This window comes from Branchiostoma lanceolatum, chromosome 8 (genome assembly GCF_035083965.1).
Source record: "Branchiostoma lanceolatum isolate klBraLanc5 chromosome 8, klBraLanc5.hap2, whole genome shotgun sequence".
Lineage (NCBI taxonomy): Eukaryota > Metazoa > Chordata > Leptocardii > Amphioxiformes > Branchiostomatidae > Branchiostoma > Branchiostoma lanceolatum.
The window spans coordinates 6,503,635-6,529,497 of NC_089729.1; the positions used below are offsets into that span (position 1 = coordinate 6,503,635).

At 41.5% G+C, this 25,863-nt stretch overlaps 1 protein-coding gene across 1 annotated transcript; it reads right to left on the reverse strand.

Moving 5' to 3' along the window:
- Positions 1-2,881: 2,881 nt before the first annotated feature.
- LOC136439684 (uncharacterized) lies at positions 2,882-24,631 on the reverse strand. Its single transcript, XM_066435205.1, has 52 exons — positions 24,497-24,631; positions 23,544-23,683; positions 22,580-22,627; positions 22,150-22,217; positions 21,695-21,884; positions 21,200-21,325; positions 20,605-20,763; positions 20,291-20,373; positions 20,093-20,125; positions 19,814-19,880; positions 19,599-19,657; positions 19,358-19,427; positions 18,986-19,126; positions 18,548-18,679; positions 18,005-18,148; positions 17,707-17,759; positions 17,394-17,555; positions 16,896-17,063; positions 16,293-16,493; positions 15,564-15,815; positions 15,034-15,273; positions 14,590-14,691; positions 13,932-14,132; positions 13,237-13,755; positions 12,667-12,872; positions 12,005-12,164; positions 11,420-11,507; positions 11,137-11,189; positions 10,927-10,999; positions 10,445-10,539; positions 10,147-10,219; positions 9,681-9,730; positions 9,405-9,477; positions 9,167-9,292; positions 8,761-8,813; positions 8,402-8,474; positions 8,109-8,197; positions 7,888-7,972; positions 7,696-7,745; positions 7,324-7,405; positions 7,127-7,182; positions 6,727-6,799; positions 6,413-6,480; positions 5,951-6,020; positions 5,565-5,690; positions 5,099-5,196; positions 4,735-4,810; positions 4,451-4,500; positions 4,128-4,188; positions 3,841-3,938; positions 3,329-3,486; positions 2,882-3,029 (listed from the first exon to the last, which is right to left on the reverse strand). Exons 1-52 carry the CDS (start codon positions 24,500-24,502, stop codon positions 3,024-3,026), a joined length of 5,733 nt encoding a protein of 1,910 aa, XP_066291302.1. The 5' UTR covers positions 24,503-24,631; the 3' UTR covers positions 2,882-3,023.
- Positions 24,632-25,863: the final 1,232 nt, after the last annotated feature.

Sequence of the window (25,863 nt, forward strand, 5' to 3'; positions counted from 1 at the left end):
GTTATCGGGGTTTCAGGTGTTTAGGATATTGTACCATGATTGGTATTTCCTTCTTGTTACCTCAGTATCTGACAGTGACCAGCAGAGTTGAGACATATAGTTCAGCTGGAACCACGAATCATGATGATCTGACGGCAACTGCGCATGCAATTTCAGAGGCGATTGCAACTAGCACCAAGGTAAGTCCCATAGTCTGTTAGTTTCATGCAATACAATACACTGTAGTACAGTGCACCTAAAGTAAGATTGGTTGGAAATAAGTGGTATTCATTGATCTTAAAAGATCAATGATCACCGTCAATCTTTGAGGTTTCAGCCAATATTTGATTAAAAACTACAGCAAACAGAACACCTTTCATTCTCTCGCTTGCGGAGTATGAAGACGAGTTTTTTTCTTGCGCTTTATCTTGAATATACATGTTTGTTTGATATCGACTCTAGATCGGACTAAATTAGGCATGCTTTACCCCAGCACACTTGTATCATCTTTGAGATCACTGTAGAATATCAGTTATACAAACCAATTGGCGTGACAGTTTTTACGATACAATATTACTTTAGGGTTACTTCTATTGTATGTTACAATATTGCTATTCAATGTGTAACTTTACAAAAAGAAAGAGACATTTCAATATCACTCAGCATATAAGCATCAAGTGCCCATTGTAAGACGATATAAGAAAAATTAACTTGTAAAACAATCTACCTTTTGGCCGGGATATGGGCCCTTTGTATTTCCTCATAATTAAAAGCACGTGTCTTAAAAGTAGTTCAAATGGATATTTCGAGTTCTGAAATGAAGGTGTAGTTCACTTGTTTTTCTCTTGAATAGTTTCCACATACTACAAACGGGATCGGATTGAGCAAAACTGAAAAGCAAGCATCGGCAACCACGGCAGGTAATTACCCCGAACAACAATTACGTAATCCTAACTACCTGTACATGTTCCAATGGAATTTGATGTATATTGAAAAAATTTGGTGGTAAAATAAGTATTTCAGAAGGATATTCGCAGTTACTGGTTGTGAATTCTATTACCATGAAACACTGTAATCATTGTTGCAGAAATCTACAGCGGGTATGTATACGTGGAATCGGACAAGATTGTCTTTGGCGGAACAGGATCAAACCAAGGAAAATTCAGAAAACCTTCAGGTGTCGTTGTGTCTGCCGAGAATGAGGTATTTGTGGCAGATTCAGAGAACTATCGTGTCCAAGTCTACCGCCTAGATGGAGTCTACCTCCGCTCTTTCAAAACGGTAGTGCCCAGTGCAAAACTATTTCCTCGCGATGTTGCAATCGACGGAAATGCTTATTTGTGGGTTGTGGGGAAGGTTATTCATAGTAAATATAAGCATGCTATAGTTGTGATACAATACAATAGTGACGGCGTGCAAGCGACCAAGTTTGAAGTTAACATGTATGATCAGGCCTACGGCCAATGGGCTCCTACCATCGCCATGGATGTCCATAAGAAGAAAATCATCTTGGCTGGCTCTGATGAAGTTTTCATGTACCAACCAGACGGCTCTTTTATTCATAGGTTTAGAAAGATACAACGATATCAATTTTCATACGTGGCATCAGACAAGGAGAATATCTTTGTAACCGACAATGAGTTTGTCCAGGTCTACAACCACACTGGACATTGGCTGTTTAACTTCGGGGACAATGGACCTTATGAAGGCAGATATAGTTATCCCCAAGGTATTCTTGTTGATACCTTAGGTCATATCATAGTGGTAAAGCATGGAAGCAAACGTGTGGACATGTTCACCAGGCAGGGTAGATTTGTCCGCACCGTCGTCAATGCACCATCACCTACAGCTATTGCTATAGGACCACAGGGGCATTTGGTGGTGACCAGCTGGTTTGGGAACACTGTCACCATCTTTCCACCTGATCAGACGGCATTTCTGTAATGTTTTAAGTTTTTTTTAGTGTTGGCACGAATGAAGGGCAATTCGATGGCTGCACGGACAGTCTTGGTCACATCATAGTGGCGGACTTCGGAAACAGCCGTGTTCACAACCCATTGGGAATTTTTCCGCACCGCGCTTTAGTGATACAGTATAAAGACATGGAGGACCGCACTTAGTGATGATTAACGCAATACAACATCTTTCTGTGCCGAATAGTATTTCCGTTAGTATTGAAGATTATGGTAGGGTTTTTTTCTCTTATACATTTACTAGATGATTCCAACTTTTAAGCGATCATTCTTTGATTTTGTAATTATGTTAGTTGTACTTCATAGACACTTTCCAACTTGTATTATTCCCAAGAGAGATCTTTATCATATTTGAACCCTCCTTGGGTGGGTTGCTAATAACGTTGCAACACAACTACCATGCGACTTTGTAACTTTTGTTGTAAGTTTCTTGTTCTTGGATGTCCAAAAGTTGGCCACTACTGGTAACGTCACTTCATAATTGTTGGTTTTTAAAGGATTGGTTTTTGATTCTTGTTTCTAAAAATGGTAGTTTAAGTGTTAACTGCATATGTGCAATGAATATATACTGTTGTGTTGTGTAAATGCGCTGTTTTATGGATTAAACTGGCGTCGTCAATGATTCAATCTCAATCGATTTAGTAAGACTAGAGCATGTCATTATCTTTGGATTCTAGAAAACAATTCACATACTCCTTGAACATAATGATTTATATCTCTATCAAAGCCTGAACGGTGAGAACTTCATTATCAAGACACATGTGGAACTTTGGGAACTGATAGATATTTCTAGTCATAGATATTGTGACACACGAATGATTGATAATGGGACATGCTACCTACAACTGTTAGCGTAGGTTGATGCTTTCGTGGAACTCCAGTTTACCTTGATATCAGAGGACATTGACACAAACCACAGCGATTGAGGGTTGCTTTTAATGATATCTTTATTAGCCGTACAAAATACACATTGATAACATCAGTAGAAAATCTTCAGCATTTCAACAGCAAAATTATTTGAAGATGTGTTGCTCAAAACTGTCTTGAGATTGTGCAATCAACATTTTGTCTTCAAGGCTGAAAAGAAAAAAAAGACATTGCAATGAAGACAGTGATGGTGCTACTGCAAGAACACAACAACGAATACCTATGTTTATCTATATAGAGCATGATATTATTGGTGTAAACTGTAACAAATTTATACATAATTCAGGGAGGCGCAAGCCTTTTGCTGTGCCATAAGTTTATGGTTTAAATAAATAAATGAAAAAATAAAACGCATGCGCATGACGTCAAGTGGATAAAAAGGAAAAGGTGGTTCCATATTGTGGTTACAATCTCAAATTATGAGGGTCCACATGGGGGTTATAACTCACCTCACAGACGACGGGGCTACCCTTGGAGTTATAGAAGACGGCCTGGCAGCTGCCGCAGTAGTTGGGGACGCAGACAGCGCCGGGGTAGGCCGGACACGTGGTATACCGACAGGGGTCGACAAAGCACTCCACAAGGGGCTCGCCATTAGGACATGTCTCTGTGTACAGGGAGGGGAACAGAGGAACGGTAAGACGGATTCAGTTACTTTGCAGCTAACAAGTTATCAATCATCTTCATGTACATATCATGCAGCATTTTTTATACAAGGTTTGTTGATATTTTGAAATTGAAACATATTCTGAAAATGTAGCCAAATCTTTCACACTTACAAATCAGAAGAAGAAAACTATAAAAAAAAACGATTTATCAGAGTTTAACAAAAAATGTCAAGTTTTCAGCGTGGAAATACCCTTATTTCAAATTAGGGGCTCTGTTTTTACAGCCAATTCATTGTTGGTACAATATCTAAGCTATTGAAATAGGGATCCATGTAGAAGGCTGTGTAACTCACGAGGTTCGGGTGTTGTGTAGGGGACAGTTGTGGTCTCAGTAGTCTGCCATGGGCAAACCTCATCCCTGGGGCACTTCCACTCACCCTTCTTACAGGTGCTACAGAATGATATTATAGTACTACCATTGTAGAATTTACAACAGTTATATGCCTCATCTTTACCAAGCATTGCTAAGTGTATATTTTTACAAGCATTATGCTATATAGATCTGTTACAAAGAAAACACTTGACTTAAAGAATACAACTTGATAATCTAGTAGTCTGAGGTTCCAATGCATGTACTTACCACTCCTGATCAGTCTCGCCGTGGCGGAACTTCTCTCCAGTTACTGGGCTGTAGCAGAACTCTGCAGAAAACAAACTTGTTAGAAAAATGCGTTCAGCTTTTTTCTTCACTTTAAGAATACAATTGCTATTGTAACAGCAATTTTTCAAACTTAATTTCAAAATTTGCACAGGTGGCCTAGGTTCATTGACATTGTTGTGACATAACTCAATATGATTTGTTGAAACTGTAAAATTTGATAAAGTTACAAAATTTTGATCTAGGGTTGTCGAAAGGTTTAAGAAAAAGTGAAGGTAAAGAATACAAGTTAGACCACAACTTACTCTCGCTGCATGCCTTGCGGGTACAGGAAACACGGCCGTTGGTGCAGGTACTGTAGAGAAGGGACGGACAACAATTAAGGAAAGAACACAGTTACACAGTAAACAAAATCTAAAAACAATTTGCATGGAGCTGGCAAAGGTCAAGTCCTATCAACTTTGAAATAAAAATCAATGAGTGGGTGGTAAATAGTATAACAGATAAGCTCTGGTCTCAAATGAGCTGTGCTTTTTCAGATCACTGCCATTGCATGAAATGAAAATTTGCGAAGAGTAAGTGTACTCACCACTTGTTGCAGTCCTGGAAGAACCTCTGGCCGCTGTAGAACTCACAGCCATCAACAATGCAGGTTTCCTTGGGCTCTGTGGGAACATTACAGAACATTTATTGCATCTGTAACTGACACACTTTTGCAATATCTGACAATGTACGATTTGGGTATTTTCATTAGAAATCAACATTTTGATTCAACTGAATTGAAAATGTAAATTTGTACCAGGTGTGGTAATTTCATTTAAAAACTTGTAGAATGACCTCACAGTCTCAGTATTTTCATATTCCTGCAACCATATTTGAGATCCCACCTATTGTATAAAGAAATAACTGAATGATGGTGATGGATTTGGGATTATGATATGTGAGTCACCAACCAGTGATCTTCCTGGTGCGGAGGATGGGCTTCTTGGTGATGGGGGTGGGGCGGCACATCTTCTTGGTACACATCCAGTCACCGTCTGGGCCACACTTGCTGCAATGATAAAATAAACTTATAGTTGATGCACCTTTAACCTTCTCCCTGCTGTCTAGCACTAACCATAGCAAAGTGCTCTGCCAGTATATGAAGTTTATGTACAGAATGTGATGCAGTGCAGGATTTTTGTCACTTTTGTCGGAACATATTCTCATCATTTCAGTTTCCACTGCAACCCACTATGCTGAGGTATGATTAAGTCCTACTTCCATCTTTTCATATCTTAACCCACACCAGTTATTGTCTGTGAAAATGATGGAATGTTGTGGATAGAACTTTAGTGCAATGAACATCAAAACTCCACGAAATGATCATATCATAGACTGTGCCATTCTGTATCTATAAACCTTCACAATTTGACTCACCACTTGTTGCAGTCGACGTGGGTAGTCTGCTTGGGCCTGTAGACAACACCAGTGAAGGGGTGGTAGCACTTGTCTGTGGGGCAGGTCTTCTTAGTTGTGCACAGGGTCACACCATCCTTGCAGATGCTGAGGACAGGGAGGAGTCAACCAGTATGATTTACTGTAGGATATCACAGCTATGTTGTGTGTGTAAACATTTTACAAGTGAAAGGCATATATATAAGGTATACTTTATAGAAACAAGACTCAGCTGATAGACAAAGCAGTGTTAAGGAGAAGATCACAATGTTTATGAATTTCAGCAACTTATGAGCTCAACCAAAGGTGGTTTCTGTTGTTATTCACAAGAAAACAAATAAACATGTTGGCTGAAGAAAGGTACGTACCACTGGTTACACCTGACCCAGAACTCCTGGCCGGGCTGGTAGTAGGTGCCGTTGACGTAACACTGGGTGACTGTGAAGAAAATAAAATAATGCTTCCTAAATCCACTTGTCCAAACTATAGTCTCTCACTCTATGAACACATCAAACCTATTACTGTAAATGCAGAAATAGTCGCGGTGATTCTATGTTTGCAGTTTTTGTGGTGAGTTCTTCAGTGCAAACTTAAAACCACTGCGAACACTCCATTTTCTCCCTACCACGAAACTAAATCCTCGCGAAATGAAATGCATTTTCAATATTCCATTAGATTAATTTTTACATGTTGAACAACATCCTTGATGTCTACCTTTGAATTGCAAGCAATTGATTATTTGTATTCTGACTCCTGATATGATGATATATTGGTTCTAAGCATTTTGCACACAGAAATATAACCAAGATGGCATGATAAGCTGTCCTTACCAGGGCTGGTGTAGGGGGTTGTGCACTCCCTCTCCTCCTTGCACTTAAGCTGGCCCCTGATGCACTTGCTGAAAGGGATGATATGAAAAATCCTCACCAATCTTTTTTCAATGATTCATGGTTGAAACATCATCCGGCTTACGCTGGGCACATAACATTACATTATACATGTATTATTAAGTTTAACATACAGGTGTCTGTGACTAGGCCATAAGTACACGGAGCTCTGTTTGCAGATAAAGCATCAATAAATCTTCAAACTTTCCATGCATTGTATGCATGTTGTGCTTCATAGTCTGCTTACTGTGACTTACCAGGACTTGCACTGCACAGAGATCCTCTCCTCCTCATAGACCTTCTCACCAGTGGTCGGGTTGAAACACACATCTGGTGGGGAAAGCAAGACCTTTTTTTAATAATTTTAATTTCCGATGCAGTTTCCTTTCAAGTTATTTAAAGTAGCATGTTTCTTTGACACAATGTTTATTCTGAGGTGTTTTAACCATCATTCATGTAAGGAAAGTGCTGAGGGATGTTTAAAACAAGAAATGTACAACCATTTCCTGTCATCACAAAATACCCGTCGATGACTGATGTGAAATGGTGGGTTAGTGCACATTTCAATCAAAAGTTTGCTCTAGCTTCAAGTGTTTTTGATAGAACTGGACATCAGATGCATAGTTAAAGAGGAAAGAGATTGAAGAGACAGCTCACCACTGGGGCACCTCTTTGTCCTGTCCTCACAGGTGTACTCTCCATCCTTGCAGATGCTGAAATGAAAAAATAAGTTGTATAAAGAAATGGGTTAATTGAAACTACAAATCATTAGGTCTGAAGGAGAGGACTAATACATTCATAGCTTTCAGGATGATATGCTGTGGAAAATGTTTGCAACTGTGAACACTACATACCACTCGCGGCAGCCATAGAAGAACTTCTGGCCAGACTTGAAGGTGAAGTCCTTGATCTTGCAGGAGGTCTCAGGGGTGGTCTCTGAACAAGGTCAAATAACAAACAAGAACTTCAGCAGATGTCTTTAACTTTCAGCTTTTCTGTCAATGAAATGTTTCTATTTCAAATCTACTATATCTTGGATATACTATATGCTCAGACTAGTCAATTTTTTCAGTTTTCAACTTTAAGGTACATTGTAAAGCTGATACACAATGACAAAAGGGCAGGTGGTCAGTGTAGTGCAGTATAATGCAATGCTATTAGGTGGAGCAATGGTTACATTTTCTAAGGTATGTAAAGCTCAGCTGCTGTGACTAATAGTTGCCCACCTGGGGTGCAGGGCTTTGCAGGGCAGGCTGGGAAGCCTTCGCGGCAGACGCTGGAGGAAAGAAGGGGAGAACAACACTTAAAACAACTTAAGAAATGTCAATTTCAAGCTATCATTCAACTTCAAGCTATTGTAGGTGGCAAATAAATCAACTTCATGCTATTGTAGGTGGCAAATGAATGATGCTACTTACCACTCGTTGCAGCCATCGTGGAAGGTCTCACCCTCATAGTAAGTCTGGCCCTTCACAACACAGGTGGTGGGCACATAGGGGGTGGCTGCAGGGGACAGCAAAACATGATAATTATCAGACTGATAAATTTGAGATAACAATATTAGTTTTCTATGTATGTTTGCAGATCATTAGCTCCATATGAAGTTATCAACGTTAGTATTATAAGCATTCAAACATACTCATGGTTGGCTCAAAGGTGGTAGTCTGGGAGGTGGTGGTCTCACAGAACTCCTGCTGGGAGCACTTCCAGTGACCCTCACGGCAAGTGCTGTGTGGGAAAAGCGCAAACTTTAAGATTATCAATGTTGCATGTTAGAACCCTGTCGATTTATGGAGTAGTATTTTTCGTTAGTTCACACATGGCACACACACACACATGGCACACACAAACAAATGTACACACACAATAATTTCACAATAATTCACAACAAAGTCTGAGTCTTAAGATTAAAAAAAGAATTAATAAACATACCACTCCTTGCACTGCTTGGTGAAGACCTCACCCTCTTTGTACTGAACCCTGGTGTCAGGATCCCAGCAATAGCCTAAGGAAAAAAAGATAGAACCTCACTGTTAGTTCCCTGCAAATAATTGTTGTTTGTTTGTTGGTAGGATGTATGTGATATACTGAGTTAAGTATATTTTACTGGTGCAGAGAATGATAAAAATACAATATAATACAACATGTTTTGGGTCAGCAATTAGGATACGGCCTAAATCAATAAAGACAGTATGTTCTGATCCTTGCTGTAAAACAGGGTTTATCTTATAAGAACATGGAAAATGTAGATCTCAGGTACATAAGCAGATAAAAGTGTGGAAATTGCTTACTAGGTTCACACATCATCAAGGTGCAGGCAGAGATACCAGTCTTTGTGCATGTGCTGTGGAAGGAAAAACCAGCTCATTACGATACTAGAATTCAATATGTTGTTGGATTGTATATTCTCTCAATGTAGAAACAAATGGAAAATAGGGTTAAACTCATCCTGACAAATAAAAACTAGACAAAATTGACATTCCCTTAAAAGGTAGGCCTAAATTGTACATCATATCAAGTAATTGTTCTTAAATGTCAATAGTAAGTCACAACTTACAAGTGAAAGTCACAAGTGACATTTGTATCGATTAAGGTTGATATTATGATGGCCGTTTGTGACGTCATCCTAGGTATTTTCTACCAGGGGTTAACTAGACAATATAAAATAAATGGTAAGCTCTTCCTAAGCATACTCACCAACGGTTGCACTGGTTGAAGAAACTCTGGCCAGGCCTGTAGAAGAAGCCATCGACCTCACACATGGGGGTTGGCTCCTCACAGTTCTCACGCTGGAAGCATTCCATGCGGCCATACTTGCAAGTGCTGGAGCACAACAAAATTCATATCACATCAAAATCTGAACATTGTTTTCTAGGTTTAGGTCACAAAATTAAACCTTTAAGATAAATCATTCATCATGTATCTGTTAACTTACCATTCCTTGCATCCCTTGGTGACAGTCTGACCTTCCTGGACTTCAGAGCCAGTCATCGGGCAGTAGCAGACATCTACAAATACATACCATAGTTATTACAAGTGTTCGTGCACATGTAGGAATATGCTGGTTAACAGGCATTTGTGTCAGTAGAAGAAAGTAGAAGAGTATAATCTTTTAAAGTGCCATTACAGTTCAAGATGATCCATAAGGAGTGAAAGCAATAGAATATGCAAAAGAAGTACATATCATAAATGCTTATAGAAAAGGCCTTACCCTGAGGACAATACTTCTCGGTACAGGATGGTCCGTAAGGAGTGCAAGTACTGGAATATGCAAGAAAAAATTATGTTTTATATCTTTTTAGCCATGGAAGCTGAGTACATCACAAAATTGGATGTTGGTCATGTTTGTTACTGTGCAATAATCTATCACATTTTCAACATCAGTGGTCTTCCGAATTCTTTCAGCTACTACTGATACAAAAGGTTTATTGACCAATAGATAAAAAGGATAGTCATAGCTCTTTGATGATGTTAATCACTTAATAAACAAGTATTAGGAGTAACGTGCAGCTCTTTAACAATTCTTATCAGTTAATGAGCAAGTATCAGGAGCAAGAGAAAATTTTCAACATGGGTCTGTCCTTGGTGCTGAATAACCGGTGGTGTGGACAGCTTTCCTATAATCTACAACTGCATAATTGTGCTAGAATACTAGTAGGTGGTAAGGAAATACTTACCACTCGTTGCAATCATCATAGAAGGTCTCTCCAATCTGGAAAATGACGCCGGAAATCTGACACTGGGGGTAGACTGCAGACAAAGGAAGTAGGTTAGATCACTTTAATGATTGTGAGTAAAAAAAACTTTGCATACCACGGGGACCAAATATATGTCAAACAATCAAGAATCAATTGCCATTTTACGAACAGGCAGTTATTAGTATTTTCTCTTTTTGTTGTAATTAATTGCTGCAAGTTTCCAGGTATCAAGAAGCAATTCTATCTAGGAAAAGCGTAGTTCCAGAGTGGTACTGACAAGGGGTGGTGGTTTCAGCAGTGGTGGGTTCAACAGTGGTGGTCGTCTGGCAGTCCTCCTGTGGGATACAGGCCCACTTGCTGTCCTGGCACATGCTGTATTAGAGGGAGAACTGCATCTTTAGTTTGAATACTAGCCACATGTTAGCATTTTTACATAATGTATATATCTATATATATATATATATATATATATATTTGAGTTCAGCCCAGGATGGAGGGACGGGTCCTGGAGACATCCCTTGTTCAATCTCAAGTTTACTCTTTCTACAATCTTTTTAAAAATCAGATAGAACATTCATGCAAGTCATAGAACATACCAATGTCACTGTGAAGTTCAAGTTGTGAATATGATACCATATTGATTCCTACTCAAAATTGACTACATTTTTTGAACAGGAAATGCTGTTATTGTTAAGAGTAATGTTTCTTAAAAAAAGTAATTCTTCTTAGTAAGGACAAGTGTGCCTGAGGACCACTTACCACTCCTGGCACTGGTGTGTGCAGACCTCTCCTGGCTGGTACTTGATGCCAGTGGTGGGGTGGTAGCAAACCTCTGTAGAAAGACATGGCAGATTTAGTTATGGGCATTCCAAGATAGTTGATGCAAGGGGAAAACTTGGTTAAAAATGCTCTTCCATTCCGAACTATCACAATCATGAAGGAAATTATGGTCAAGGTCAGCCTACTTACCACTGGTAGTGCAGGGCAGGATAGTGCACATGGTCACTCCCTGGTCACAGACACTGCAAAGAGAAAAAAATTATTTCACCATAAATTACCAGCTCACGAATGTTAATCTTGCAAAAGAGAATGACCATTTCTGTTAGTTTTACTCCGTTGGTAGATCATGTATGACCAGCCATAATACAATTCATAAAGATTTCAAAGGGAACACAAGGCTTTTTGTCTAACATATGTGTCATTTGCCTTCCGAAAGGAAAATAAAAGTCTTGAAGTAGCTACTTGTACTCACCACTTGTTGCACTCCTGGTAGAAGGTCTCACCCTGCTTGTAGACGAAGCCATCAACAATGCAGGAATCCTCAGCAACAAACTTGCGGGCTGAAGTAGGATGATTGTGAAGAATTAACATTTCTAAATGCAAGAAGCCTTTAGTTAATCTTGAATATTACTGTTGCCATATCATTCAACAGACAAAAAATTAGTCCAGACTGTCAATCAAAAGGGTTGGTGAATTCTTTGTATTATCCACATTTTCTTTAGCATTACAAAACACTATATTTTGAACAAGGTGGGTGGGGCTATGAGATTGTGTGAATTTTTTTCATCAAAACTATTACGTCAAAACTTTGAGTTGTAAGACAGGCTATGAGTTAACCCCCATTAACATTAATCCACCGGGAAACCAAAATCCGGCACTTTGAAAAACAGTGGGTTTGAGAGATCTCTAGTGCAGCATCCCCCCAGGTATGCACAGTTTAGATACACAGGAGCACATTATACTGGGGGATGTTGGGCTCTAGATCTGTTTGGCCGTATCTTTTCAGGGTGACGGAATTATGTACAATGGCGGAATTATGTTAGTAGATGTTACATACTGATGTAAGGGGTGCAGTCGGGTGTGGTTCCCTTGGTGACGGTACCGCGGATCTCATCGCCCTGTGGGGTGACGCAGTAGCAGATGTTCAGGTCAAGGTTGCACTGGATGGGGTAGAAGGTGCCGTCGGGCTTGCAGCGGGGACGCACAGTCCTGAACACCTGCAGAGTAAAAACACACATGACAGATCTTATATTAGCATAAAAGCCCATTTGTGTTTGTACTTTCCATGGTACATTCACACATATTGTTCAAACAGTGCAATATTTTCATGCCAAATATATAGCATGCAATGGAAGGGTGTATATTTTGTGATATGTTTCTTGAAAGCTGTCCGTTTGGTTCTTCTTGGAGGAATAAAAAATTATGAAATTGTCAACAAAAATCTAACTGATTTTGAACCTTACTTTTTATATTGTTTGTTGCTGAATGCACAGCAGAATTTCATATGTCAAATAAAAGCATGTATTTCTCTCTTTATGGTGTCTTTGTTATTTTTGCCATAAGCCACTTTAACGAGAAATTTGAATCTAAAGTCAATCAGATTTTTCACGTTCACAGTAACCAGTGCCTTTCCCATGAATGTCTACTTCATCTATGGAGAAAAAGCCAAAAATTGGCACAGCGACTTTTATACAAATAGGAAGTCTTCATCACACAGACCTGAGGCAGAGTCTCATACAGCTCCAGCTGGTCCCAGCAGTCCAGGTAAGGAGAGGTGGTGGTGTACTCGGTGGTCTGGGTGTACTCGGTGGTAGTGTAAGGGGTGTACTCGGTGGTTGTCTCTGGGGTGTACTCCGTGGTTGTCTCGGGAGTGTACTCAGTGGTGGTGTAAGGGGTATACTCAGTGGTGGTGTAAGGGGTGTACTCTGAAAAAAGTAAAGGATGACTGTGAAGCTCTGTAATGGTGTCAATATAAAGTAGAACTAAGTTTTTATACAAGTTTATGCTCATGTTTAATTATTGGACTAAGGTCAAGGGAGTGATCATCAGCACATTCCATCTTTCTTGAAGCTTTGAAAACAAACTCTAGGTTCATGACTATGCTTGATGGCAGCGAATCATGTTTATGGAGGACACCGATTAATCAGCAGTCTTCAACATTTTGTATGTATGTCAAAGACATTTCATCTACAACTGCACAGTATAACTTTATAGCAGCCAAAATATGCATTGAATGAAAAAATCTAAATTGCAACGGTTCATTGTGTAGAACTTGATTATGTAGTGTACCAGTGGTGGTGGCGTAGACAAAAGAGCAGTCGGGGATATCAACGCCGAAGACACGGGTGCCGGGGATCTCGTAGCCCTTGGGGGTGGCGCAGAAGCAGTAGCCGTAGGAGTCGTGGCACTGCAGGGGAGCGTAGCGGCCGTCGGGCTCGCACATGGGCAGGAAGTGTCCGGGGCTGGGGATGTACTGCCTCTGCTGGATCACACAGGGGGTGGGGGAGCAGGTCTCGCACTCGCACGGCGGGGTGGGGGTGGTGCACTCCTCACCCTGGCACAGGGAGGGGTCGGGGCACTCCTCACACACGCATGGGGTCTGGGTAGGATAGGGGGTGGTGCACTCCTCACCCTCACATGGGGTAGGGGTGGTGCATTCCTCGCCCTCACATGGGGTAGGGGTGGTGGTAGGGTAGGGGGTGGTGCATTCCTCTCCCTCGCAGGGGTAAGGGGTGGTGCATTCCTCTCCCTCACATGGGTAAGGGGTGGTGCATTCCTCACCAACACAGGGGGTGGGGGTAGTTGTGGCTGTAGAGAGAGAAGAAAAACTCCAATTTAGCTTTGACTTTCACAAAAAAAATCCTTGGCTTAAAGGTTAAACATTGAGTATGGAAGTGAACATACAATACACGTAAACCAGTGGCACCTAAAACATATTATATTTTTGTCAGGGTTAATGTGTTAATGTGCTCATGTCTACTTACTCATCCAGTAGGTGTCACAGTCAGGCACGCTCCTCTGCAAGTCGATGCGGAACACAGTCTCCCTGTACAGAACACCCTTGGTGGGGTGGACACAATAGCACACATCGTCCTGGCACTGCATGGGCTCGAAGGTGCCCTCCTCCGTGCACTTGGGGGTGAACTTGCCACGGCTGTACTCCTTCATCTCCCAGCACTTGGGGTCTGAGCGTCAAACAAACAAACAAACAAACAGACAGACAGATTATGTTATCTGAATCCCAAATGCAACTAAACAAAATTCATAGGTCTGACTCTGAAATGAAACCTTTTGTCGGAACCTACCAGTTATTCAATAATGCTATTGCTTAAGAGTTGCAACTGCATAGAAGCATAGAAAGTTCAGAAATGTTCTGTACATCAGTTAAGACTTTTCAACATTGCTTAAAGAATAGGCAACTGTGATGATGTCAGAAATACATGCATGTTCATTAAGTATTATGCTGATGCATTGAAATCTTCAAATCTGACACTGTACCACTGACTTCTTGTCTTGAATTCTTTTAGATCAGATAGTGTTTCTCCCTTTTTTTCTTTCTATAGGTACATTGTACCAATGGGAAATTAACAGCAATCTAGTTGGAATGGCAAGAATCTGAAACACAAAAGTGTTCATACTTACAGGGAGTGGTCTGGGTGTACTCGGTTGTAGTGTAAGGGGTGTACTCAGTGGTTGTCTCGGGGGTGTACTCGGTGGTGGTGTAAGGGGTGTACTCAGTGGTGGCTGTTTCAGAAAAAAAGTTGACAAGAAGTCAACTCTTGATACCCCACAATGGCCTCATGGTTAATGACAAGCAACTCAGTTGATGTAACATAAATATGCATTTGTTTCAAAATCTTCACTCAGAAATCTACTTGAAGAAGAAGAACTTTATTGCAATACAATTGTAACTGGCACAATGTATGACAACTTAGGCACATGATAGTTTAACTATTGCTAATAACTAACAAGTATAACAAACTAATCTAATCTATGACTAACAGTAGAAATAATCTATCAAATAACTGTTGACGTTTGCTTCTGGATGGTAAGAATTTAGCTTGATTTGATAACAACCCTACGTACTGTAGGTGGTGCAGTCAGGAGTGCCCTGTCTGAAGTGCCTGACGGTTCCTCTGATCTGGAAGCCACGTGGGTCCACACAGTGGCAGTACTTGGTGGTCGGGTCACACTGCAGGGGGGCGAAGGTGCCGTCAGCCAGGCAGGTGGGGGTGTAGGGGCGGGGCAGGTCCTTCACAACCTGAAGAAGCTTCAGGCATGGAGGCACCTCGTAGTCAGGAGACTCAGTAGTAGGGGTGGGGGTGGCTGAGGAAACAAGATGGCATACAAAGTTAACAAAACTCCCTTTAATGAGCAATCTGAAAATGATTTTTAGTCAAGTAAGTTTGATAAGCAATAAAAGCACTTAAACAAGGTTTTAAATCTTTACAAATATTCTTCCTTTACCTCATCTCCTCCCTAAAATATCCATTGCCATTTTGATTTTCCCTATAGGAAGGAGTTAGTAGTATTGAACTTTTTTTTTTCTGCAACCCTGGGTTTACCTATTACTTAAGGCAATGTTTGGCAATATTTTTGAATACTTGTATACACACCAGTGATGTACTCCCTGCACTCGGGCTTCTCCTCCCAGGAGCGAACCAGCGTCTCGGGGATGATCGTGCCCTCGGTAGGGGTGACACAGTAGCAGTAGCGGCTGGTCTTGTCACACTGCAGTGGCTCAAAGGTGCCGTCCTTCTGACAGGTGGGCTTGGTCTGACTGCGGCTGCGCAGCTCGAAGCAGAGAGGGGAGGGGGTGCCTGTGGTGGTGTACTCGGTGGTGTAGGGAGTCACAGGGGTGGTGGTCTCTGTATAAACATATAAAACATTCATTGTAATTCTCATCAAACTTCAACAAGCAACCAAAAAGCAATCAGAAAGCCAGTACGATGATGTAAGTATCCTGAGATTTTTAAAAACTATCTTGAGGTTTTTTCAACGCATCTTAAGATTATTTAAAACATCTCACAATTCAAAATTAAGTCAGAACATCTCAGGATCTAGCATAGAATCTCAAGATTTTTCGAATAAATCTCGAAATGTTTCGATTTTCAACGAAGTGTGAAGACCCCCTTTTAGGGGTCATTATGATCCAATGTGTGACAATCTTTTCACAAGACATCATACATATAAGTTTGAGCTATAAAGGCTAGACTCATGCCATTTGTCCAAAGTTCCCTGCTCAGTGCAATGTAAATCTATCTGCTCGCTGTTGATAACTTTATCTTCTTGAACGAATCCCTACGGTGTATGCACATGCATATAAGAGTTGATCATGAACTTACCAATGAAGGGGGTGCAGTCTGGCAGACCCTGGCTGATGTGCTGCTCGGTGCCCTTGATCATGTAACCCTCCTGGTCCACACAGAAGCAGTAGCCGTTGGCGTGGCACTGGGTGGGGTGGTAGGACCCATCAGCCTGGCAGGTGGGCACGAAACCTCCGGGGAAGAACTTCCTGGTCTGAAGGAGCTTCAGGCAGGGGGGCACTGTGGTGAAAATGGAAAGATTCAAACACTTAAAACTGAATGCATTAGGGTATGTAAATCCTATGGAAGGTCAGCTTACATGGATGACTTATTTAGAAAAGACTCAGAATTTGTACTTAAACCGAAGAGAAATAATGGGAATTAAGTAGATAATAATACACAAAAAATAGAGATAAAAACTTTTGAACTCTGTGAAAAGCACTAAGATCCTTGTCATGAATCAACAGATTTTGTAAAATATTGTGAGAGTTATCTGTAGAACTAGTAAAGTTGTATGTCAGATGAATATCAATTTTGATGTAAAGGAGGTACACGTAATTTGATGATGACTAAATGGTAACAAATAATCGAAAAAATAAAATCAAAGAAACCGAAGTGAGTAAGTACGACATTGCTGCTCACCCTCAGTAGTGTAAGTGGTGGGCTCGGTGAACTGGGTGGTAGTCTCCGGGGTGTAGGGGGTGGTGGTCTCGGTGAAGGGTGTGTACTCGGTGGTGGTCTCAGTCACAGGGGTGTACTCAGTGGTGGTCATGTACTGGCTGCAGTCGGGGTAGCCGAAGGTCAGGGTATCTGGGAGAGAAGGAAAGTAGACGTAAGTCACCGAAAGAATAAACCCCGAAAGTCAACCCCCGAACAATTAGCCAACTTAGGTTTTTTGATATTTGACCTCTGCAACTCGGTCTGATTACCGAAATCTTTGTCATAGCATGTTCTAACTGTTGGTGCTGTTACATTGTTCTGTACCGACTCGAAATCTTAATGTTAGTTTTAACTAATTTTTAATCGATCGTTGAAGGATTCTGTGTGTGGGTTTATTTGTTTATTTACTTCATTACAAAAAAAAAGAAACCTAGGTAAAGTAACATATTAGTCGCTGTAACATGAACTAATTGTACCTACCCCTGATGCGCTCTCCGGTGGGAGTGACGCAGTAGCAGACGCCCAGGTCCTTGTGGCACTGCTCGGGCTGGTAGTAGCCGTCAGGCTGGCACTTGGGCGGGAAGGTTCCCTTCAGCTGGCGGCTGCCGGTCTGGTACTTCACCAGCTCCTGGGTGCAGGGGCCTGGGATAACAATGGTTAGAAATGTAGATATTGTAGGACTTAACACGAATATTCCACCAATGTGCAGATTGAAATTTCAAGGATGAAAAATAATCGTTCTGTTTTTTATGTGATGCGTAGTTATTACAAGTGTTTCTATACAATGTCTTACCAACGGGACGACAAGGGGTCGTGGAGCACTGGATGATCCCAGCGTTGCAGGTGCTGGGAGAGTAGAAAAGACATTAGTAAGGAAACAAATCGGCTAAAAACAGCAATACACAAATACGTGATGATCAAATTTATACGAACGTGCGTTCTGGCGAAGTTGGATTTATGAAGCATGAAGTAGAAAGGCATCAAATTTTGTTTGGCAACAGTCAGCAATGGAGTAAAACTGTACGAAAAACAGGCCATCTGCTGTAAAACATAAGGGAATAAACATAAATATAAATGTTAATGTACGTTACCAGATGTTGCAGTCCTGAGTGAAGATATCCCCGGCGCGGTAGGAAGTCTTGGTGGTGCGGTTGTAGCAGGTGGTGTGGGTGGGGTAGGGCACCTCAGGGGCGCAGAACTTGCGGGTGCAGGACCACTCGCCGTCGGTACAGATGCTGGAAGAAGTAAACATCATTTTCAAAATTCCAATATTTCTAAGAACACAAGAAAGGTAGAGTTGTAGTTGCTTGGGTATCTGCTTTTTTGGCGTATCTTGTTACCTGGATGTCAAACCTTAATCGACGCAGAGCTATAGATAAGACTACACCCAGCTAAAACAGACTTGAGCGTAACAGTATTACACAAAAATTATCAAAATTATCTTCCCCCGACTTACCAAGTGTTTTTATTTTTTTATTTTTTTAAGGATATCTTGATTTTACCGATTATTACTGTATGTGTCACTTGACGTGAAGGAAGGAAGGAAGCTATTTGCGGAGAGGAGACTCGGTAGCTATGATAACGGTTTGGATCCCAGGCCAGGCAGGAAGCGGCCACTCTCCAAGCAGACTTACCAAGTGTTGCATCCCTGCTGGACAGTCTCGGTGCTGCGGTAGGTCTGACGGCCCATGGTGCAGGTCTTGGGGCGGCGGGGCTCGGGGGTGCAGGGCTTGCGGGTGCAGTCCCACTTGCCGTAGGTGCAGATGCTTCAGGTTTTGGAAGAAAAAGACAAGCGGTTTTGAATAAGCTGATCAGCAGAAATTAATGTTTCGCTTTCCTGTATCCTTCACAATATAATGATTACATAACCTTTGTTTTAGTTCAGCGCTTTTAACTCAACTCAAAAATAAGTAGATGGTTATGAGATGCTCGACATTCATCATTCCAGAACATTGGATTCTAGACGTTAAGAATCTCCAAGCACAATGTTTTGACCGTTTGCACGATCTTTCAAACAATACCTGAACCCAGAAGTAAATTCCAATGATAGCTTTTGAAACAAAATTACTCACCAGATGTTGCAGTCCTTCTTGAAGGTCTCGCCCTCCTTGAACTCGTTGCCGCGGCGATCGTAGCAGACCTCCTGGACGGTGGGCTGGTAGGTGGGAGGGCAGATCATCTTGGTGCAGCTGAACTGGCCGTCCACACAGATGCTACGGAAGAAAAACACAATAATCATATCTCTTACATCCAAAACGCGGCAATAATAAACTTCCAGAAATTCCAGCCTTGACTAGAAGTAACTAGTATTAGAGAATTTCTCAGGGACATAGGTTGTAAGAAAAATACATATCTGATCTCACAGATGCATGGTATTCCATGGGTGACTGAGATACTTATCACATGATATTTATCGCCTGTAAATGTTACTAAGACGACCATACCAGGTGTTGCACCCCTTCTTGATGGTCTGTCCCTGCTGGTAGATCTTCCCGCGGACGGTGCAGACCTGGGCTGTTATGGACATGATAAAAATACGTTGAATATGATAACTGTCACTGAACACTACCAAAAGAGTTGTTGGAGGAGGAAATTAATCCTTCTACCCCTTCTATCTACCAGAATTTCAAAATACAAGGTGATTGCACAAATTTTGCAAATCGTGGATCTGAATATGACACTTACGCTTGCTCTCGCACTCGGGCTTCCTCTCACAGGACCAGCCACCCTGAGTCTTGCAGGTGCTTTAATACGAAAACAAGGTTAGAATAACGTCAACAGTTCTGAGGAGGCTTTTGATCAACTAATTCGACAAAAGAACACATTGCACATGATGAAGTCCATTTAAAGATGAAAAGCGTTGAGGAATGGTTGCTACAAATTGAGTCAGCTTGACTCACCAGATCTCGCAGCCGATGGTCTTGGTCTCCCCAATCTCGTAGAACTCAGATCCGTAAACACAGATGTCTGCAAACAGAAGATGAGGATGTCATCAAAGAACGGGGGACTCTTTGTTGATGTTTTACCATATTCTACATTGGGCTTTTGACATTTTAGCGTACTGTTTTAGTAAAGATAGTATGCCAATATCATGGCAATAGGAGTCCGGCCTAATTATAAAGCTTTGTTGATTTACACATCAAAATATACAAAACATCGAGGCTTAAGGAAGTGCTTACCATCATAGGGAGTTGTGGTGACGGGGGTGATTGCTGCAAAAGATATAATCAAAATGTTAGTAACATGTTTTCCGTGATTGTACGTTCCAATAGTGTTTAAACGCACCCCAATATAATCACAAAACAACGATAAGATAATTGTATGCAATAGAATACCAGCAGGTATCTTAACTATGATTTTCTAAGAGCTGTACTTACGGGTGGTGGTGGGGTACTCGGTGGTGGTCGGGTACTCGCACTGAACCTCGTCACAGGCCCACTTGCCGTTGCTCAAACACTCGCTGTATACAGACGGTAGAGTATCACAATTACACGTATGAAGAAAGTGGCACAATAAATATTATAACTTTGTAGTGATGAAGAGATAGATGCAATACTGGCTATAATACCTGGTAGATCCTGGTAGCTAGACAATATCCTAGATAACATTACAAAGTTTTGTGTAGACTGGGCATTTACTAGATCAAAACCTTTGTGCAGATATGTTTAAAGTTAAGCTCCTCAGTCCGTACCATGTCTGGCACTTGTCCTCCTTGTTCTGCTGGACGGTCTCGCGGGGCATGAACTCCTTGCCCTGGTAGGTGCAGATCTTGCCGCGGCCCTTGGTCTTGCAGGGGCAGAGGAAGCGCACGCGGTAGTCCTGGCACCTCACGCTCCTGTCCTTCTGGTACCTGCCAATATATGAAGCGGGACGGGTTAATAAGACTCAATGTCATTGTCATGCAATTGTTTTATTGACTATAGAGAGCAGTTCTCGTAGAGACACAGAACACTCTCGTACTTGGCGGTAAATGCAATTTATGTCTACCATGCCCCCTTAATAACATGGAGATCTATAGACTAGGTTGGTAGGCAGGTAGCTAATTCTACAATGTGTTAACGGAATGTCAGCCTTGTTTCCTAAGATTTCTGTGTAGGTTGTCTAATAGTAGAGGATGAAGGAAGAATGAATGAAGCTGCAAGATGCTTCTACGACTGCAGATGTAGAAACCAGTTGATGATGATGTATAATCTCCTATGGCTTTGGTTTTCTGACGCTGTAAGCTCAGATGCTTGCATTGATGAATATGTATTGATAATCATTTCTCTTGTTCCCCAGATTCTCACCTGTTGTCACAGATGAGACCGACGCGGCGGTCGCAGGTGACGTTCTGGGTGGTCTGACGCAGGGGGACGCCGGCGGAGGTCTGGCACTCGATGGCCTCGGGGACAGAGTGCTTGCAGATGCCGATCCTACAGAGATAAACACTGCGTTAGTGATCTGAGGTCGCGTGAAGAGCAACTTGTGATAGGAATTGTATATTTTCTCCATCGTGTGTTGAGTTGGTAGCCTGGTTTGATACTTTATTGTGCTTTGTTTAAAAAAAAATCGTCATCCATCACAGATATGATACGTCATTGTTTTTTTTTTACTTCGCTTTTGGAGAGACAAGGACGACGTGGCACTGCATTCAAGTTTTCCATAGCTTACTTCAACAGCGCCACGTACAGAGAACAATATACCAATGTTTACACCTGGGTGGCACCTAGGTCATTGCTGCCTAATGCCTAATGATTGAATCTATATATAGCTATGGCTAAGAATTGCAAACTGTTACTTACTCCTTCCTGAGGCTGAAGATGGTCTCGAAGTCACCCTTGCCGGTGTACGGGACGTCGTTGTTGATGTAGTCGGTCCAGCACAGGCCCTTCTTCACCTTCTCACAGCGGGGACCCTCCAGCCCAGGCTGGCACTGGCACTGGTCAGGGGCGACGCAGATGCCTCCGTTCTGGCACTCCTTCTTGCAGACGGCTGAAAAGGAGAATACATCCATAAGTGACCAACTATGATCGAACGTTGAGTCTGATATGGTCATCGGGTTTAACTAGCGCTCGAATATCCAGTTCAACTATTTCAGCTTGATCAGACTCAGCGTTTGGGACATCTACTGGCCATACAAACATCTGTAAAAGACACAATGTCACATTAAACTGGATCAAAACTTTTGCTTCATCACAACGTCTGTCTGTAATTTTACGAAAATGAAAGAAGACATTTGTAACAGGAGAACACTTACGGATCTTGCAACCGGTCTCAACATCGCCAGTCCAACCACTACAGCACTTGTAGCTGGTGACTGGTTCTCTGTGAAAAAGTTAACTTTTATTTTGAATGTTATAGACAAAGCATGCCATAGGAAGGCCTCAAATTTAACGATTGGAAGACAAGGCAAACTTAGTGCTGCGTCGTCTTGCTGGGACGCCAGACAAGAACGTTAGTATGAACAGCTTTTATTTTTACTGTGCAATGAAAGGTTATGTATTTGTTAATTAGATTTCTTTTCTACGTTAGTAATGAAAGAGTAACGATGGTGGTCCTAGCAAAATGTGCAAAGAAATCGGTACCAACAAATGTCCATTTGGGAACTTTCTTGTAACGCGAAACAAACTCGTTAAATGCTTTTGTACTTGATACATTGCCTCAAACCATAAAAGTCCTAAACCCACCTTCTGCCGTGCCTTGGTGTCTTGGTATAAGAGCAAACCCTGTCGCTCCTACAACGTAATGAAACAAAGAAATTGTATCAGGTAGAAAATAGGGTTCGAGTAATAAAACTCCTTATAATTATAATCATATAACGGAAAGTGCCTACGTTCTGGCAAGTTGAGGCATGGAATCCAGACGGGTTGGGCGGGATTAGACCTTGAAAACCACGTGATCCACGCGACCAATGATTTCAATTAGTCAGGCCGTTGGATAACTTTATTACTTTTCAATGATCAAAGTGTAAATAATCGTAGCAAATTAAAATGAAATCTTGTTACGAGTTGTGTAAATAATACCGAGGCGTCATACTGTAAAATATAGCTTGACGGGATTTCAAAGCGCCCTACACAAGACAAATCGGCAAAGAAAGAGCTAAAACGACATCTGATCAAGAACCCTTGCCCCGTAAATCAAAGGTTATGTTTGTTAATCATAGGTTACAGCTCTGTAAAGTCCATTTGGGGGCGGCGAAACGTTTGCCAAGGGAGTTCAAAAGTTCGTTTAAAAGGTTTCAATCGAGAAACGCAAATAGTTCTTGCATCATGTTGAGATAGTTGTCTCGGAGATTGAACACCTGGATGGACGCAGGATGTTGCAATCGCTCAATTTGTGTGTTTAACTCCCGCTGAGCCCCACACGCCCAAAACGCTTCCCGCGCATAGCAGTTAGCTTATGCATTTTTGAGAAGCACAAAGAGTATTTATAGAATTCTGTGGAATACTTTCACCAACTGTTAATCAATCTATCTATCTACTCTAGCCATGTATTCAGTCTTTGACGAAAACATGTTTAGCTTTTTTCGTGTGTTGTTTATTTAACATTTCAGCTTTATCAGATCTACAAAAATAACCAGCAAACATCTACCATGTTACACAAGCCGAAAAAAAAATTTGGACGCGATTCTTAGAGCGGAAATGTTTGTACCAGGTTGGGTCGGTGGTGTAGGGGATCTCGGTGGTCGTCATGGTGACGGGGGTCTCGGTGGTGGTGGGCTCCTCCTCCCACTCCCAGTACTTGATGACCTTGGCTTGCGCCAAGACGACGAAGCACAGAAACAGAATCACCTGTGGGGAGAGCCGTGCCAAACTTTTACGAACTGAACTAAAAAATTCTCGCTTTTTTGGTCATTTGATATGCATTTTGATAAGACGATGAAAACTTACATATACATAGCTAACTACAGTGTACTTGTACGAATTACTATCAAAGCCAAGTACATAGAAATGACGGTGACCCTTGGTCAAACTGGCAAGGATAGAATCGACCAAGGAGGTTACCTCCTTAAACTGACCTAATTTGTCCTAAGTCGTCGCAGTAGAAGGCGAAGGATTCCTAGTGCGCTTAGTTGATTACCCGCACGTAAATATGAACGTTTTGTACACTGAGAGTCTTCTTTTACAAAAGTTGGCCGGGTACCGTATAGACATAGTGTTATGAACCAAAGCCGATGTTTATCTTACAAATGGAGGTATTCCTACTTAGATGTCCGTTGCCTTCCGAGGGCCGTAAACTGTTTTTGAGATAAATATCAACGTTGCAAAAACTTTGGTTTTCTAAACTACGCATGTCAATAGGCACACACTTATGCAAGATGTTTGTCACATAAAATGTGCCATAGGGTTCTCTAGGATTGTCAACGACGCTGGATGGGCTGTTTATAGCAGATATTGTAAACTAACTATGATATAGCCGTGCATAACCATAGAAGCGATTAGTTCGTAAGCCTTTTCGAGACAGATAGACGTCTTTCTTTCTAATACTGGTCGGCGTAAAGTGAGTATTTACTCGTCTAGCTAGCTTTCTGGTGATTTTTGAATGCATTAAGTGAACTGAAGTCATCATTCTTAACCCAACACTGAAGTAAAGCTTCCCCCTACCTTCATGTTTCTGTGTATTGCACTCTTCTCCTGTGATGAGAACTAGTGACAACTATATGGTCCAGGATAGCAATGCTATTTTTTCTCGACGGCCCAGCTATTTATATAGGGAGAGGGGGCTGAGATTTATTGGGACCTATGGCACACTGAGCACATGTTTGTTAAATGTTTGCCATATTGAGGACAATCGTAATATGTAAATTAGCCATCCCGTTTGTTCTATCATCAACAGGTGGTCAGCTTCGCCGCTGTTGATTGGTGAGCATCGAAGGGACCGGTCAAGTTGTTTTGATCTCCCCGTCAAGAGCCTTTGGTCAACAATCTGTTGCAACATCCTGAGTAAATCCTTCCTTTGGACCGGTTGACGTGGCAAAAGTGCACGACGCTGCAAAATCAGACGACACTTGTCCATAATGTCAAATCCTGATTGGTTCATCCAAACGAGGCTACAATGTCACGTGATATGCGCCTCCAAAAGACATGGAAACCCCAGCGCCGAAAAGAGGGCCTAACTGAATCAGCAGCCGACTTATATAGAGAAATACTGACTAGGTAACGTATTAAGACCAACAGTACAATGTCTAAACTCAGCGGTATGTCACAAACAGCCTCTCGTGTTTGAAGCAAACAGCCCAATCAGATAAGTTCACGTCCCATGCAAATAAACAGGTAGCTCATATTGCACACAGGCAAAGATTGATTGGTATTTTCGTCTGTAAGCTGGGACTTACAAAAACAAGTGTAAGAACAATGAGAGAGAAGTTTCTGGATTGTGTTTGTCGCAACGCTCACAATGATGATAAATCTATCTTTATAGACATGTCAAAAATATCTTACACGTGAACTTTTGTCTTGTGCCATGCCTCCAACCGCGGCCTCATTTCTTTAACATAGGTAAAAGTTAGGAACTGATTTTGTAGCATGTTGATTCATTACACATTGTCCAAAGGACTTAATGTATTATTCCAATGAAGAACATGCTCATTAAACGGTTTGTGTCACGTAAGCCTTGCATCACAGTCTAAAGGTCAGGGCAGTAGAAGCTAGCTAATGATACAAATAGATAATCAGGTGTCTCTTTTATTGTGATAACGTTGTTGAATACTGATGTCTTCTTTTTGAGAGAATTACTGGGCATATAGGAATAGTAAGAATATAGCCTCTGACAAAAATTCGCGAGGTGGGGATCTTTTATATGCAGACAGTAGATCTGATAGATTTCACAAAGGCGTTTGATTAAGATCGTACGCTGCCATTAACATGTCACAGATCACATGTCACAGGTCATCCATGCACGACGTACATATCGGCACGTACGAAAAAAAAGCTCACGAGGGTAATATTTGTCGTACTAGGTCAGGGAGTCA